The following is a 16,116-nucleotide window of genomic DNA, read 5'->3' on the forward strand; positions in this document are numbered from 1 at the left end:
GACTAGCGCCCCGACCCCCCCCCCCCAGTCCCACAGCAACGTACTCCTGCCGCTGTGTCACACGGCCTCTTGCGCAGAAGTGGGATCTCTCCGCCCCTTTTGGCCGGAAGGGTCCTCCTTGGGGCGATGGACGTGCCAGAGATGCTCCTGCAGCCAGAACTGGGCCTGCTCTCCCACCGCCCCGGCACCTGCGGCCTGAAGTTGCGCGGCACGGCGCCTGATCTGGCGTCTCACTCCCCTCCCTCCCTCTTCCAGCCAAGCCAGTCAACAGGGCCACAGCCGAGGAGGTGAAAGCCAGCAAGATCGAGGTGCCCGTGGCCCTGTGCACGTCCAGTAATGGGAAGCCGCCGGCCCGCATCACGTGGCAGTCGGGGCTGGCCGGCAACGCCAGCGTCTCGCAAGTGGTGAACGCGGACAGCACCGTCACAGTCACGAGCCGCTACAGCATGGTGCCCAGCAAGGAGGCCAACGGACAGCGCATCGCCTGCGTGGTCGAGCAGAAGACGCTGGCGCAGCCAGAGGTTCTCCCGGTGGTGCTGTCCATCTTGTGTGAGTGGCTGGCTGGGCGCTGGGGACTGGGCAGCCTGGGTCCCGGAACTGGGAAGAAAACGCCGCAAGCACAGTGCTCGTGCGTCTGATTCCTTGCTAGGTTTGCATCCCACATTCTTTCCGTGTGGGAGGATCCCCGGGCAGCTTCTATAATCTTCCTCCTCCCCATTTGATGTTCACAACAACCCTGTGAGGTAGGATAAGCGGAGAGGAAGGGGCTGGCCAGGGGTCAGACTAGGTGGCCCGGGAGGCCCCTTCCGACTCGCTCTGTTTCTATGGGTCTATGTTTCATGGCTGAGCGGGGACTAGAACTCGGCTCACCTCAGCCCCAGTCCAGCGCAGGAACCATCACACCGCCCTGGCTTTTCTTCTCCGCCCCCTCATTTAGTTCCAGAGGGTGGCACTCTTTAATCTAGGGAGGGCTGCCTTATGCCTGGGCTTCCTGGGGGTTCCGCAGAGCGCTGCGCCCACCCCCCATGCCTCCCCCCATTCCCCCAAGCACGGCCCATTTGGTGGCTTCCCGGCCCTTGTGCATCGTCCCCCCATCCTGGGTGGCCGACATGCCCCCTCGGAGGCTCCGTCTGTGGCAGTCAGAGCTTCGGACGACAGTCCACTGACTGGTTTGCACGTCTGGCTGCGCTCCTTTCGCTTCCATCCCCACCCGCCTCTGCAGCGTCGCTCCTGAAAGCAGACGCGAACCTCGCCTTGGGCTGCGGCGTGTTCCCCCCTCACTGCTTTAATTTATAGATATAATAGCTGTGCATCCAGGAAGGAGAGTCGTAGCTTTCTCCGGCCTCCTACCCTGTAAACATGTGAGACTACACCTCCCATCAACCCCAGCCAGCGCGGCCAATGGTCAGGCAAGCTGAGAGGTGTAGTCCAAACACTTGGAGGGCAGCGCTGTGGGGGAAGACGAGCTTACAATTTCCCTTTATTATTTGTTGATTTATTTATGTGTTACATTTGTATAAAAGCTCCCCATTAGCATTGTGCTCTCTGGGTGGCCATTACAATAAAAATATCAATAATAGCATTAATAAAACAATACAGTTAACATGTTATAATAAGCAAGACTATGCACAATATATACAACCAGGCCAAATGTAAATTCATAAATGAGATTAAAATGCAAACCGATGCCATTAATATACATAGCTTAAGTAGTGCCTTAGAAGAAAAGTTTCCTCCAGGCGCCTCAAACTCAATCAGGTAGGTGCCTGAGGACTCTCCAATGGCAAGTTATTCTGCAATTGGGGTGGGGGGGAGCCAGTATAGAACAGGCCCTTCCCTTGGCCAGTGCTGCAGGCTGCGTGAGCAGAGTGGGGCGGTCCAAGGAAGGGTTCCTTCTTCAAGATGCGGATTCTCCCACGCTGAGACCCCTGCTCCGGGCTTTTGAGTGGTGGTCTGGTAGAGCTGATGTTTGGAGCAGGGAGAAGTCAGGCTTGGGTGACACGCATTTTGGGAGGATCCAGGCCCCGGCGGGCGGAACCCGAGCGCTTGCCTCTGCGCGATCCCTGCAACCGAATGAGCTTTGCCCTTGCTGCTTTTTCGACAGATCCCCCCGAGGTCACCATCCAGGGCTACGACGACAACTGGTACCTGAGTCGCAACGAGGCTTCGCTCACCTGCCTCGCCAAAGGGAACCCCACACCCACGCAGTTCACATGGACCACGTGAGTCGTCGTCCCCCCCCCCCCCGTTTCCCTGCTTTGCTGCCCTTCAGCCGTGCTGTATCACAACTCACCTGCTTGCTGGGAGTCACAAAGTTGGAAGTCCAGCATAACTAGGGGACAGGAGTTTGGGCAGCGCTATCCTACCGCTCCGCTCAGCTCTCCAACCTACCAAAGCATCCACACGGAGCAGGACAGCTGGAACTCAGCACAGTCTGTGCCTTTCCGCTTTCACAGAGGGCGTTCCAAATTTGGTTTCTGCCAGGTGCACGGTGGACGTGTGTGCGTGCATTTATTGATTTCATCTCAAATCCACCCAATAATGTTCCCATGCTCAGCCAATTCCTGACATGAAAATACTCTGCATTTATATGCCGCTCACCTCGACGCCTCACTTGCTCTCGCTTATTCTTTGAATAACTTTCAAAGAGTCTGGCCAAGCAGATTTTGCGCTCGGCCTCCATGCCCTCTTTGGTGACGCACGGTGTGGTCTCGAGCGCTTATGCCACTTGTTCCCAAAGGCCATCTTGGACCTCACGGTCCCCCGTGAAGGCAGTTGCCTGGACTTCATCACAATTGAAACCCGGCCTCGGAACCTTGCAGATCTTCAAATGCAACAAGGCATTCATGAGCAGTCGTCCTGTCGGGCTTGGGGAATCTTGTGTGAGCAGCGCCCGCCTGGGACCGCCACATGGGGAAACGGCATGGCCTTCCCACACATGGGCCATGCGGTTCGGGGCGTGCATTCCGCTCCAGCCGAGCGTTGCACAGGGCTGCTCCAAAGGGCCGTAAGGGAGGGTGCTTCCGCTGCTTCCTCTTAAGCAGGGCGTTTTAAAACCTCTCTTCCCTCGCCAGGGGAAGACGGCTGATCCTTCCAGGGTAGAATGAGGACAAGCCAGTTCTGCCGGCTTGGCACCCAAAAACCTCCTTTCTTCTTCTGTTGACTCTAGCTGGAGGCAGAGGAAGGGCTGGGTGAGAGAAAGCAGGGCCATGGAGCACGGCGTGCCCTTCTGCGAGGCACCTTGGATCCCGGAGGGAGTGCGGCGAGGCTGGACGGGGAAGGGTGGCAGCCAGAGGCTTTCAAGCGCCGAATCGGTCTGGCCTGGCAGTTTCTAGTCCATACAGACAGCATGGCGTGTGGCCAGGCCATGCGGAAGAGAGGTGCCCTCTGAGAGAAACCGACTGTAGGCATTTTTGTTGTAAGCCGCCCCGAGGCTTCGGCGAATGGGGCGGCATAAAAATGTTTTAATAAATAAATAATAAATAATAAATAAATAAATGAATGAACTCAGCTGATCTCAGGGAAGAGTTCTTGGATGCGCTACTGCATGTATACACATGTGCGTGAAGCTCCTGAGACAAAATAGCATAATTTTAGGGGAAATGCATCTTCCTGTAATTCTCCCCAAGACTCTAAACTCTGGTTGGCCGCTTACCTGCACACAGGTACCCACCTTTTGTTTGTTTTTGTTTCTCATTGCCTTGGTGGTGGAGAGATCTTTAAGTACTCTGTGCCACATGAACAGAATAATGTTTATGCGCAGGGAGAATCGAAGTCTTTGAATTCAGAACGGGCGCCGCATCTGATGAATTTTCACAAGGGCAGTGCAGAGGCGAGAGTCCCAGATGCTAACCGTGCCTCTCTCACCCCCCTCTCTCCAGGCCCAGCGGGACACTGCCCAAGTCCGTCGAAGTCCAGGGCGCACGGCTCATAGTCCACAATGTGGACCAGTCAGTCAACACCACTTTCATCTGTGAGGCCACCAATCGCGTGGGGCAGGTCAGGTCGGAGCAGATCGTCTTTGTCCGAGGTAGGAACCGTGGCTCGCATGCCTGGAGCAGCAGGGGGCTTTTGGAGGCGTCTCCTGGTCCCTTTGGGGTCAGGTGCCCGTGGTTGAAATGTGCTTTCCCTCTGTGGGAGCAGGGTATGCATTTTAGTTGCGTGCGGTGCGCACTTGTGCGTGCGCTGAGAGAATCCGGCGCCTCACAGATGAGGCCGTGCTGGACGGTACCACGTTCAGTTTGTGAGGCAGAGCTGGTCACCAGGGCTGTTCCCACGATCCCCCACACGCAAGCAAGGCGGCTCTGCATACACGGCGCCGACTTGGCAGGAGACGGACGTAGGGTTGCCTTTTCTGGGCACGGTGCGGGCACAGCAGGTGCTCCCGTCGCCGGCAGGCCTGTCCAGAAGGTGCTGGAGGCCAGAAGTGCTGCGGGGCACGGGGCACTGTGGCTTGCTCAGGCAGAGGCGCTGCAGGTCCGAGCAGTGGCCAGGCGTGTGGCAGAACAGCATGCTGGGAGAAGAGAACTGGCGGGCCGTGCTGCGCTGGGCAGGCCTGCATGGAGGAGGCGCTTTCTGGACACTCGCAACGCGGACACCGAGGGGACCGTTGGGTCCCCTGCGAAAGGACCCCGCCAGGCTGAGGAGGGGGCCCCTCCCGGCCCCCGGGTCCGTTCACGGCTCCATCTGCAGCTCTGCCCCTTCCCCGAGCTGGTAATGCTGATGCTGCGCTTTCCTCGGAGTGACCCCCGTCTTGCTTTCTTTACTCAGACCAGCCGGCGAAGAGGCAGAGCGGCAGCGCTGGAGCCCTGATCGGATCCATTGTGGGCGGGATCCTGGCTCTGGCCATTCTGGGGGCCATAGTCATCGTCTTCATCATCTGCCGCCGCCACTCCCGGGGCGCCAAAGGCTCCTACGACCCGAAGACCCGGGTCTTCGGCAACGGGACGGCCCCACCCCCTCCCGGCGACTTCACTGAGCTCGACCGGCCCCTCAAGGCCGCCCCGGGAAGGGGGCAGGAGGACCATGAGTGCGACGAGGAAGAGGAGCAGGAGGAGCGGCACTCCCCCTTCGGCTACCCGTCCCGGCACCTGGAGGACGAGCGGGAGCGGTTTGACCAGCTGGGCCCCATGTTGCCGATCGGCTCGGCCACACGCGACTACGAGTACGACGACATGGAGTCCCAGCACGACGGCTCCATCATCTCAAAGACCGCCGTCTATGTGTGAACTCCGCCGCCACGGCCCTTCCGAGGGAGAGCAAGACCGCTTGGGTCCTTGCAAAGACAGCTTTAGACACTTGACCATTTAAATTCTCCTTTTTTAATTTATGGGTCTTTCATGGTTGGGCTGCGTTGGGGAAGCCCTTCCTGCGAGGTGTGGCAGCTGCGGGGAACTCCCGGGGAAGCGAGTGGGCAGCTGATGGAACAAGCTGGGGTTGCTGAAAACGGGATTTCAGAGTGCAAGAGAGACTGGTGGAGACATTGCTCATCTGGGGGACTTCCCTCTTCTTCTGTCGTACGGAGGTTTTTGGTGCTTCTGCTGCCTTAACCAGATTTTTATTCTTTGTTTTTAATCGATGTTAAGAGGAGATGTAAAGGTGGCTGCAATACTGGGCTTGGGGCAGCTCAGAGAAGGAATTGAGCGTCTCCTGGCCCTCGTGGAGGGGGCGTGTGGCACTGACTGACCAGTGGGCCACCCCAGGCCTTGGCCCAAAAGCTTCAGCAAGAACCTGGACAGCCCTCTGACTGGGATGGTGCAATCTGGTGTCCTGCAACAGCAGGGGTTGGACCTGATGGCCTCCTGGGCCCCCTCCAACTCTACTGTTCGGTGATTCGATGACTTTGAGTCTCCCCTCCCAACGATCCCCTCCGGTTTTGGTGCTCTTAACCCAGTGGTCTTGGCTGGCGCCGACCCTCCCAGCCTGGTGCTGTGGGGGAAGAGACCAGCTCCCGTTACAACACCGAGCTCCCTTCCCGTGCATCTTACCTGCGTTGGCAGGTAACCAAGCCTGACCTGCTCTTTGTACCAGCCCTACCGTTTGACAGGCAGCAAGGGCAGGATCGGAGGGGAGAGGGGAGAGTGGCTGATCTGGGTCTTTAACCGACGACAGCACACGCTTGCTCGGAAGGAGAACATCCGTGTGCCTGGGTCTCGTCAGTCTTGTTTCTTCTGTGGTTTGTTCTGTTCCACTTTCCCCCTGCGTGTCCTTCGGCTCATTCACCGTTTTGTGGGGAGGGAGTTGTGTGGTATTTGTGGGGTTGAGGAGGAAGACAACCAGCGTTGCCCTCTTTCTCGCTCATCCCCTCTCCCATGCTGTGCCTTACAGGGACCAGCAGTTTTTTCCTCATGCCCCTAGTTGCCTGTAAATACCCCAGAGTTATTTTCATACGGGGTAGTTGTTTTCCGTCATCCCCGGTGGGCTGTGTCTCTGCTTTGGTGTGTGTAATTAAAAGCTGTCTCAAAACCTGGCTCTCATCTGCTTTCGGAGGTGAATCCTACGTAGTCGTCCCACAAAGGAAATGGATGCACTTTGCGTGTACCGCACAGAGGCATATACAAACATTCACCTGTGGGCAATTTCCCACTTCCCACGTCCTCTTTTGGGATTCTCTTTTGGGCCAGTGTAATTTGGCACGTGCACTCTTTCCTGGTAGAGCGTTAAGCTGAAGAGCACATTCCTCTTCCTGCGGCCTTTCGCAAGCGCGTTAACGCAGCCATAGGCACGTGGTAGGGAAGCAGAATATACGCAGAGAGGATTTTCCAGGAACGTGGCCGTTAAAAGGAGAAGCTGCTTCTCCCTGGCATAGCCTTGCTTCGCCTTGCCCGACTCTGTGCATTGGATTTCAACTCCCAGCATTCCCCAGCTAGCTGGGAATCGTAGTCCGGCACGTCTGGAGGTCACCCAAGTTGGGCAAAACTCTCCTCAAAGCATGCGTGAAAGAGCTATTTTTGTCCCAGAATATTGGCTCCTCTGTGACTAATCTATTGTTGTACAAGAAATGTTTCCTGCGTACTGGCACGCTTGCAGAAACAAACAGCCCCTTCTGGATTTTTATAACCTGCCTCAGACACCATGCCTTGCTTGCTACACCTCTCAAAGCATCCAGTCATTTTCGAAGCTTAAATGAACATGTTGCTTCTTTAAATGTCTATTTTAAGGGAGTGCATTAGTCTGGAGATCGGCTTCTGCGCTGAGTGGTGGGGCATTGGGTGTGAGGTCGCAACATGTGAGCATCTTGCTCCTTTAGGACAATTTTGGGGAGTTGTTTCAGCCCTGGGGCAGCATCCTGATCTGGAAACATCTAGGGGAAGGCGGCGTTCCATCTAGGGGTGAGGCAGAAGATGCAGTGGGCAGGCCAAATTAGATTATTACGGATTAACACGAACTCAGAGGCAAACAGGTCTGAAACGCTCAGCAGCACCTTGAAGCCACATCCACAGCTCACATTTCTGCCTCTTCTGAAAGGAGCCAGTGAGCTTCTGCAGGAGAGGTGCACTCAGTAGCTGACCCCCCCCCAGGCCCTGCCCCCTCCCTTACATGGAGACCAGCCACGTCAGACCAGCAGCTGAACAGAGCTAAGAGCTTCTCCTCGCTGGAGAAAAATCTGGCCAAGCTAGGCCCGTGGGCTGGAGTTCCCCATCCCTGCTTCAAGAGCTGGTTTAGGGGGAAACCAGGTTTTGGCAAGAGGAGGGTGCCGAGACGCATCTTCCCAAAACTCTTGCTGCTCCACAACTGTAAAAAGTTTTAGGACCTTTGCTTCTTTCCCAGAGCAATTAAGCACAAACATTTGGCTCCCTGCTCACAGCTGCTTTCCTTCCTGGCTGCCTTATTTAGCCGCCTCTCGCTGCCAGTGCTGGAGGGCTGGATCAGTAGCACTGCTACATTAGCCTCCGACCGATCGGCTGTTGTTGTGCAGCGGGTGTGCGTCTGGGCTCCTTGGAAGCAGGTGCGTGGGGCTTGGGGCCAGGTGGCGCTGCCAGCGTTCGCGCGTCTCCATGGCCACCTGTCTGCCCCAGGAGGGACCTCGCGCTTCCTGCCAAGGCAGCCACCGGAGCGAGCGCGGCAGGTGCGGCCGAGGTGCAAGCGGAAGGGGAGCCGCTCGCTCGCTCGCTGTTCCTGCTGCTCCGCAGAGCTGCAGGTGCAGACCGTGGAAGCGGGCCTGGGAAGGGGGCTCCGGAGCAGGGCTTCCGGCTTGCTGCTCTGAACCAGCCTTGGGACTCCGGTCCCAGCATGAAGGCATGAATTGGCACGTGCCATCGTGCGGGGAAAGGCCTCGGGCGGAAGGGGTCAAGGGGGTGTGCGGGAGGCAAAGCACAAAACGCCGGGTGGTTCGGTGGGATCCGGTGAAACAAGACCTTTCTCTTTAGCAAGGGGGAAGGCAGGTGATGTCCCAGAGATGCAAGGCTGTGGGTCTGGAGCCCCTGCCCCGTGCCCACGGCAGTCTGCTCAGCACTGAAATTCTAGTGGTGACGCAGAGCTCCGCCACATTTTCCCCATGAGGTGAAAAAACATCGGCAAGGAAGGGCGTAATCCTGTGGACGGAGCCATTGGGAGCGAGCCAAGGAGAACAGCAGGTTCTCTGAAAATGGCTTCGTGAACGATTCTTTTTTGCAGGGGAATCTTATAAGCCAGGCAGTCTGGTGCGGTCTCGATTTTGGGGCTACCGTTTCTATCATTCTGGACTGTTTGCCGCACTTGTTGGGGCTGATGTGACTCGGACTCCCAAACATCTGGAGGATGTAAGATTACCTACCTTGATGGCCTGCTAAGAGTAGACTCATTTGCCGAGGGCAGATTTTCGCATAGCCAAGACCTCACATGGGGGGAGGTATTGGCTGGTACAGGGAAACACGTGAGGCTTGGAGAATTCAGGGGCAGGAGGATAATCTTAAAAAGGAGACTTGTGTAAAGAGGACTCGTCCTAAAGATGGCTCCGTGAGGCCTGTACATGCTCAGAAACTGCAGAATGACTGACGAGAGGTGTAGCAACTGGAAAGCAATTTCTGGTTGGATTCCTGAATGGGAACCCTCCATACTGCAACAATTCATTGCAGATCCACTGGTGTGCCCCTCCCGGCCACCTGGGACAAGCCATGCTCGTCCCCATGCTTGGCACTCCACGGGTGTGCGCGCGCACATATGTACCCAGTGCTGGCGATGCAAATCTGGCTGGGGCGTGGCTAATCGTCTGGCAGTTGGGTTTGATCCTGAACAGAATCCTGTTGCTGGAATGCATCATATCACCCCCCCCCCACACACACACACACCCAAGGCCAAGCAGATGTTTCCTGGAAGCCTGTCATCTCATCCCAATATCTGGTCCATAGACTTGGAACATAAACTGGGTCTATTTAGCTATCATTGCTAAGAGCTGTTGATAGACCTGGCTTTCCTGAATTTGCTGGCATCCTTTGAAGGGAGGAAACACATGCCTTTGGTACCGGAGGCCACGATGACGTCATCTTTTGGCTGCAAATTCCAGAATTGTGCGTTGTGTGATGAAGTCTCCCATATGTGGTGCGGTGCACACTGCTGGATTTCAGCGGCATCAGCCCAGATATTTTCCATTTCCTTCAAGGCTCCTGCGCTAACTTGTAGCATGATCAGTCTCTGGGTCCCTTTTCCAAAAGCAGAGGGGCTGCTCACCACTCTAAATTTAAAAAAAGGAATCAAAGGATAGTGCTTTAAGATGTATGCATACCAATATATGTAAATGTTCTTATTTTGCATAAATGTTCCTGTAGCATACTTTACTCTGAACCAGATAATTGAGGGATTTTGGTAGCGTGCTGGCGATTCTGTTTTGTTGGCAGAACATGGAGAAGACTTTATTATTTTTCCCCATCTCATGTACAAAGAGCAACAACACGTTGTAGGAAGAGGGAAGTGGTTAGCAGGATAGAAATGGAGCCCCTGCGTGAGGTACGTGATGAAGGCAACCTCCTGAATACAGGCTCTCCTGAGGCTCCTGGAATGTCTTCAGAGGGATGGGGAATCATGGGGGCTAGAAACATCGTTGTTTGTTCATTTAACCGAAGGCCGCACTTTTCGAGAATTGAAAGTAGTTACACAATTCTGTACTGAATGCTAGCGCTCAGGCAAATAGGCAGTGTTCTTGCTTTCCAAATCTGTCATCATGGTCCTCATCCTGAAAGACCCATTTTAGTGGGTACAAAGTGCAAGCTTGAGAGAGGGCGCATTACAGACGTAGCTATAAAAAGCAGCATTACTGCTCCCTGGCTGGCATGTTGGTGCGCACCAGAAATGCATGAGGCATTCTAAGCTGCGGCCCAGTATCTGGGTCAGGGACGGGCAGAACTTGCCCAGTGCCGGATAAGTGTGCCACTAGGGCAGGGGTGAGTGTGCCACTTGCACGCGCACGATCAATGTGCAGCCCAGGGGGAAGGTTTGCACTGCATCGCCCAACCCCCAGGCGAAAAGCGCGAATGCAGCATGGAAGAATAGGAAACAGAGACGCTGCTTCCATAGCCTCGCCTGGGATGCTTGGAGCTTCGGGCCAGGTGAGCTCAGTCTTCCCACTTCCGCCCCTTGCAGCTTCCGGGCCGCCAGTCGGCCAAAGATGAGTGACACAGAAAGTGAAACCAGGCTTGGGGTGGGGAACCCAATGTGTAGGAGCTGCATGCTCCTTCCTGAAACTTTCTTCCCCGTCACTTTCTGCAGTGCTCGATTCTCCTCGCAGTGACTGACACCGGCCCCGTTCTGTTTGCACCCATAAAAAGCCGCCGCCGCATTTCTGGGCCCCTTGCAACTCTCGGCTCCGGGTCTTGGGCTCTCCAGCAGGTCTTTGGTATGCCAATGCTCTGCTCTGCAACTTGCCCAGCCGCCCTGCCGTGCGACGCACACCTGTAATCCCACGAAGGCTTGTTGAAGATCTCGGCGTACTGGGCAGGGGTGGGAGTGGTCCCTGTGCTTCCTTGGAAAGAGGTGTTGGGGTTCCACTTTTCCTGGGGGGCCTGCCTCCGACCCCCACAGTTAGCCACAGTGTAGGAATGGTGCTTCTGTGTGGGTGCTTCATCCGATCTCGTGAACATTTGCACTTGATGTTGAAGCATTCTCGGACACCTGTTCGATGCAGCCAGCCCTGCCAAAATACTCTGAACTGTGGTTTTGGAGGTCGGCAAACGGAAACTATGACCACGGTCAAGTGCTGGCGTTGCTTCTGGAGAGCTGCCAGGCGTGTGGGCGAGCCTGCTTGGATTGCTTTCTGATCCCTCACCCACCACCCGTCTTAATCCACCGTCGGATCACAACGGGGCCAAGATCCAGTTCAGGCCTAGCGTGAACATCAAGTTAAGTCCTTTCGCACCGACAGATTGAGGGTCTGACCCTGAAGAGCAGGACTGATTCCCATCGTCCTTAACCACCCGTGCGGCGGCCTGGGAAAGAACTGAGGCAGAGCAGCTGTTTCTACTTAAAAGACAATACAAGTGCTTCGAGACGAGGTCACCGGAGGCAATCCTGCTTGCTGAGTGCTTTGGGGGCTCACCCTGCTGGACATTCAGCGGGCAGAGAGTTTTTAAAGAAATAAAGGGCTGCGATGTGAGTCTTGGAATTCACCCTCTGCACCAGGCTGCTGCCCCGGAAGGCGAAAAGTGGTGCCCTCCGTTAGGGGAGTGACGTTCATGCGTCTCTGCCTGCCAAGGAGTCCCCGTGAGCATTGCAAGGGGTTCTGGCAAAGGTGGGAAGCTCTGGGCCGTGAACTCAGCTCGGGGCCAGGCCCAAGCTTCTCACGGCCTGAGAGAAACCCTGCAGAAGACTGCCATGGCTCTCCCGCAGCTGCAGGAGGTTGGGCATCTTCCGACCTTCCAGATGTTTCCCCTCCACATCGCACCCCCTCTAGCCAGCACAGTCAATGGTCATTCTAGATCAAAACATCTGGAAGGCCACAATTTGCTCGCCCCACCTTAGAAGACGATCAATCCTGGCCGCAGGGCTGTTTTTTCTGGGGATGCTTGCTTGTCACCCACGCTTCCACCACTTGCCACAGTTCTCGTGGCGCACAGCTTGGCAGGCACCCAAGTCGGCAACCAGGTTTGGCATTTTGTGGGGGCATCGTTGATTCGCGGCACCCTCAAATTGCAATTCCTGGGATGGGGAGCAGTGACAATTAAATAGTATAACAACAATATACAGGTGCAGCATAGATGGAAAGCTGCAAGATCCCAGTTCGAACATTGCCTTGGTGATAAATGCCGGAGGTCATCTTGGATACTTCTTTGGACAAAAATGTGTGAACTGTTGGAGGCAGGCCCTGGCACCGACTGAAAAGCAGAGAAACGGCAACTAGGACAGTGAATGCGGGGAATGCGGCAGTCTCGAGATGGAAAAACTGCCGGAAACTCTGGAGGGCAGGCCAGTGTTGACGATACTGGACCTGTGGTCTGATTCAGTGTAAAGCAGCGTCCCATGTTCCCGAAATGGAAGGAAAGGATGAACGATCATCACATGAGCTCATGCAATAGATGAGCAACAGAGCTGGGGAGTAGAGTCTTTCAGCTGTGATTCAGTCCCTATAAAAGCAGCTCTTTTACGAGAAATCAGGCAGCTTTCCTCATAGCACGGCGTGCTCTGTTTGGGGAGATATTAATAGACAACTCAAGATAGTAGCGTATAATTAGCCCCGTGTAGTCACAGAACCTGGCATCTTATCAGGTAATGCAGGAAATGTTCCAAGCAGCACACATTCACGTGCCTGGGCTGCTTGGTCATTCCTGGTCAGGGCTAAAACCCCCCAGGGGGCTAAGAAAGCACCACTGCTGCGTTCTTGCTATTTTTCCCTGCTAGGCACCGCCGAATTTAGCCAGCACTCTTTCTAGCGTGGAGGTAAGGTTCACCTGCCGAATTTCCAAGGCACAGCACTCCTCTCCTCCCCTCAAATTGTTCAAGTTTTTAAAGGCCATAATTGTCTGGAGACATGATCCACATTTATTCTGTACACTTGTATGGCACAGCAGTGCCTCTTACCGGCACAATCCTGTGCAGGTTTAGGCAGGGAAGGAAGGCCAAAACAGCTGCAGGGCCTGGCTGGGACTGTTTCCCGCACATCTGCCTGCTGTTTGAGGCACGGGAGTGGAGCAAGCTGGGGTTTGGCTGAGCGGAGGAAGCGTCTTGCTCTTCATATCTGCAGCTGCCACATGCAGCAGGGGCTTGGCTTAGCTCGAGACCTGCCGCGGTTGTGAATGGACCCTTGCCCTGCTTACGGATCCGGTTGTTGTTGTTGTTGTTGTTGTTGTTGTTGTTATATTTCTATGACTTCAGCACGCTCCACCAGTGTCTTTTCAATATGTGTCTGGTAAGCAGAATTTTAAGACAATCAGTCCTTCTCATGATCTTAAGAGATCTCATGATCTCTTAAGACATCAGTCCTTTCCTCATGGGGGAAAGAGTTTTTTGTTTGCTTGCTGGGCACTTATTTAAAGATGCTGAAACTCGGTCAAAAAAAGCAGGAACTCTCCATGTTGCCGCTCAGAGGAAATTCGGCAGGATGAGGAGGGCTGCAAGCAGAACAGCGCTGATCTCCTAGTGATGAAGATTAAAAATCCCACAGCGTGGATGTCAGATAAATGGAAGTGGAGTCTCACAACAGCCTTGTGGGGTAGGGTGGTAATGCAGTCCTTCCACTTTGCAAAAGTGCATCCTAGGGATTATATTATTATTATTATTATTATTATTATTATTATTATTATTATTATTATTACATTTCTATGCCGCCCCTTGCCGAAGCCTCGGGGCGGCTTACAACACAATAAAATACATAGAAATGCAATAGAACAGGATAGAATAGAATAGGATGGAAAAGGGCTGGAAAGTACACACTTCCCAGCTTAAAATTCCCATGCCGGATTCCTACGCTTAACAAGCTTGCTTTGGCCAACTGTTGCAGGCAGGCACTGACTCCAGGGAAGTAATGTAAACTCCTTCCTCTGAGGCCGAAAGTACAATCCATTTCCCCCTTTTGTCTAGTTTCATGTAAACACAGAAAGAGATTCCCAAGGGAGGGGCTGAAACTGAGGGAGCAGCTTCTCTTTAAGGAAATGCTGCTAGAGAAGATTTTTTTAAAAGCACCCAGAGAGTTGGCAGGCCCCACAGAGCAAGTGAACAGAGCTAATGGAGCTTCTGCTTCAACCCCACCCGTCCCTCCCTCCCTGCCTCCCTTTCTGTGAACTTTACTGTCCTCCATTGCTGATTTGGCTCTCAGAATGGTTTACAAGATTAAAAATATAATATAGTAATAACATAGTAAAACAATCATGATACATTCCAGAATTGGTACATTTCAGCAATTTAGCACCTGAGCCAACCAACAAAGCAGGAAATAAAGGAAATAATAAACAAAAATAAACATAAAGAACTAAATAAGCAAACCACGATCCAGTGAAGTGTGTGTGTGTAAACAAGTATAATAATTTTCAAAATTGATCACTTAATAATTAAGCTACTGGGAGAACAAACATTTTTTGCATAGTGCTGGAAGATCAAGTGTTGGCCCCAGGCATATTTCTCTGGGAAGAGAATTTGACAAACGGGGTGTCACAACCAAGAAGGCCCTTCCCCAAGTAGCCACCTTCCTGATATTCTTTAAAGGCGGCTCCTGGAGAAGGACCTCAGAAGATGATCCCAGGTATCGTAGGTATGTACGGAAGGAGATGTTCCTTCAGGTATTCAGGTCCTAAACCATTTAGAGCTTTGATGTCAGTGTAAGCAGCTTAAAGTGGGGCCAGACCTCAATCCGTAGATGATGAGGGACTGGTGTTATGTGCTTTTGCCTTCAGTCCTTGTTAACAGACAAGCTGCCCTTCTGTCCCAACTGACGCTTCCTGACTGTCTTCAAGGGCAGCCCCGCATCAAGCGCATTACAGTAGTCCAGCCGAGAGGTCATCCAAGCAGCATCACTGTTACTAGATTCTGCCTGTCCAGATAAGAGCACAGCTGATGCATAAGTTGATCTCCTTGCTTTCTCACCCTCATCAAAACGGCTCTGATTTGAATTTCAATGTGACGGGGAGGCAAAAATGAGAGGGGAGAGATAAAGCTGTTTATGGGCTGTAGGAGACGCCTCTTCCTCTACCCGGTGCCCTCCAAATGCTTTGGTCCGCAGTGAACATCAGCCCCAGCAGGCCAGGAAAGGTGCAAGGCCACCACTGCAGCAAGAGCTAGGCCTCTGCTGCCCCAGTGTGTTTGAAGTGTGCAGGGCGGGGATCAAGGGTAGTTTGAGCATGTGCAGAGTGTCTCTCCTTTGGCAGGGAGGAACCATAACTATTCTCTGGATCTTGAGTTGGGGAAAAGTTTTCCAAAGTGGCATCCAGTCTGCTTTGAGTGTTTAATAACTATATCTATATTATAATATAGTTAACTATAATAGTTAACTATAATAACTATATATAATAACAGGATGAATTGCCCTTATTTCTGATCTGTTTGTGTGAAAAAGAGGGGCACTTGGTCCAGTGTGGAGTGCTTTCTCCCATGTTTAAAGTATATCTGAGCAGCACTGAACACACAGGTGTCCCTGCCCCAGAAAATTCTGTTCTTTTTATCCTTTCCAAGGAACCTGTCTGTTGCCAAGTTTTGACTAGATGGACAATTTTCTACAGATTAATGCCTGGATAGCAAACAGAATGAGCACCCAGGTTTCCTGCAATAGCTATTTAAATCATCTTACGTAATTCTCAATTTGCATGTGTACATACAAACTAGGATATGCAAAGCCAGGTCCTCTTTTTTTGGCAGTGTGAAACTGGCCAACATCCTCTTTTGTGGTGCTTCTGCAACTTTCTCCCTGGCTGGGTTGGCCATCAGGATGACGGCATATTTGACTGCCGATGACTCCTGTGCCTCTTCCGCTGTACGGATCCCAGAAACAGAGTAGGCGACTTTATCCGCAGCACGTCAGCTCTACACCTGCAGAGGCTTCCCCTGTTGAACTTCAGCTAGTGCAGCGAGCAAAGTCTCCCAGGAATCCAGCTGAGAAGGAAAATAGTGCCCCCTCTGCGATTTAATTAATGCTGATTTAATCGTTCCATATTACTTCGCCAAGGATGGACCCAACCCAACCCTTGGATTCCTGGGGTCCAAAGACCAGGCCTGAGGTCC

General features: G+C 53.5%; 1 protein-coding gene across 4 annotated transcripts in view; it reads left to right on the forward strand.

Moving 5' to 3' along the window:
- The window catches only part of NECTIN2 (nectin cell adhesion molecule 2), a 65,381-nt gene that overhangs the window by 38,235 nt on the left and 11,030 nt on the right, over positions 1-16,116 (forward strand). For 3 of the 4 annotated variants that reach the window (XR_006415181.1, XM_044434789.1, XM_044434792.1), the window contains exons 3-5: positions 256-549; positions 2,105-2,222; positions 3,882-4,030. Coding sequence is in view for 3 of the 4 variants with exons in the window: in XM_044434789.1 (XP_044290724.1) it covers positions 256-549; positions 2,105-2,222; positions 3,882-4,030 (561 nt within the window). In the remaining variant the exon portion in view is untranslated. Of the gene's footprint in view, positions 1-255; positions 550-2,104; positions 2,223-3,881; positions 4,031-4,770; positions 6,466-16,116 lie in introns of those variants that run through there. The other variant, XM_044434790.1, reaches the window with a different exon arrangement.

Source organism: Varanus komodoensis, unplaced genomic scaffold (genome assembly GCF_004798865.1).
Source record: "Varanus komodoensis strain SLA01 unplaced genomic scaffold, ASM479886v1 scaffold29_1, whole genome shotgun sequence".
In the NCBI taxonomy this organism is placed as follows: domain Eukaryota; kingdom Metazoa; phylum Chordata; class Lepidosauria; order Squamata; family Varanidae; genus Varanus; species Varanus komodoensis.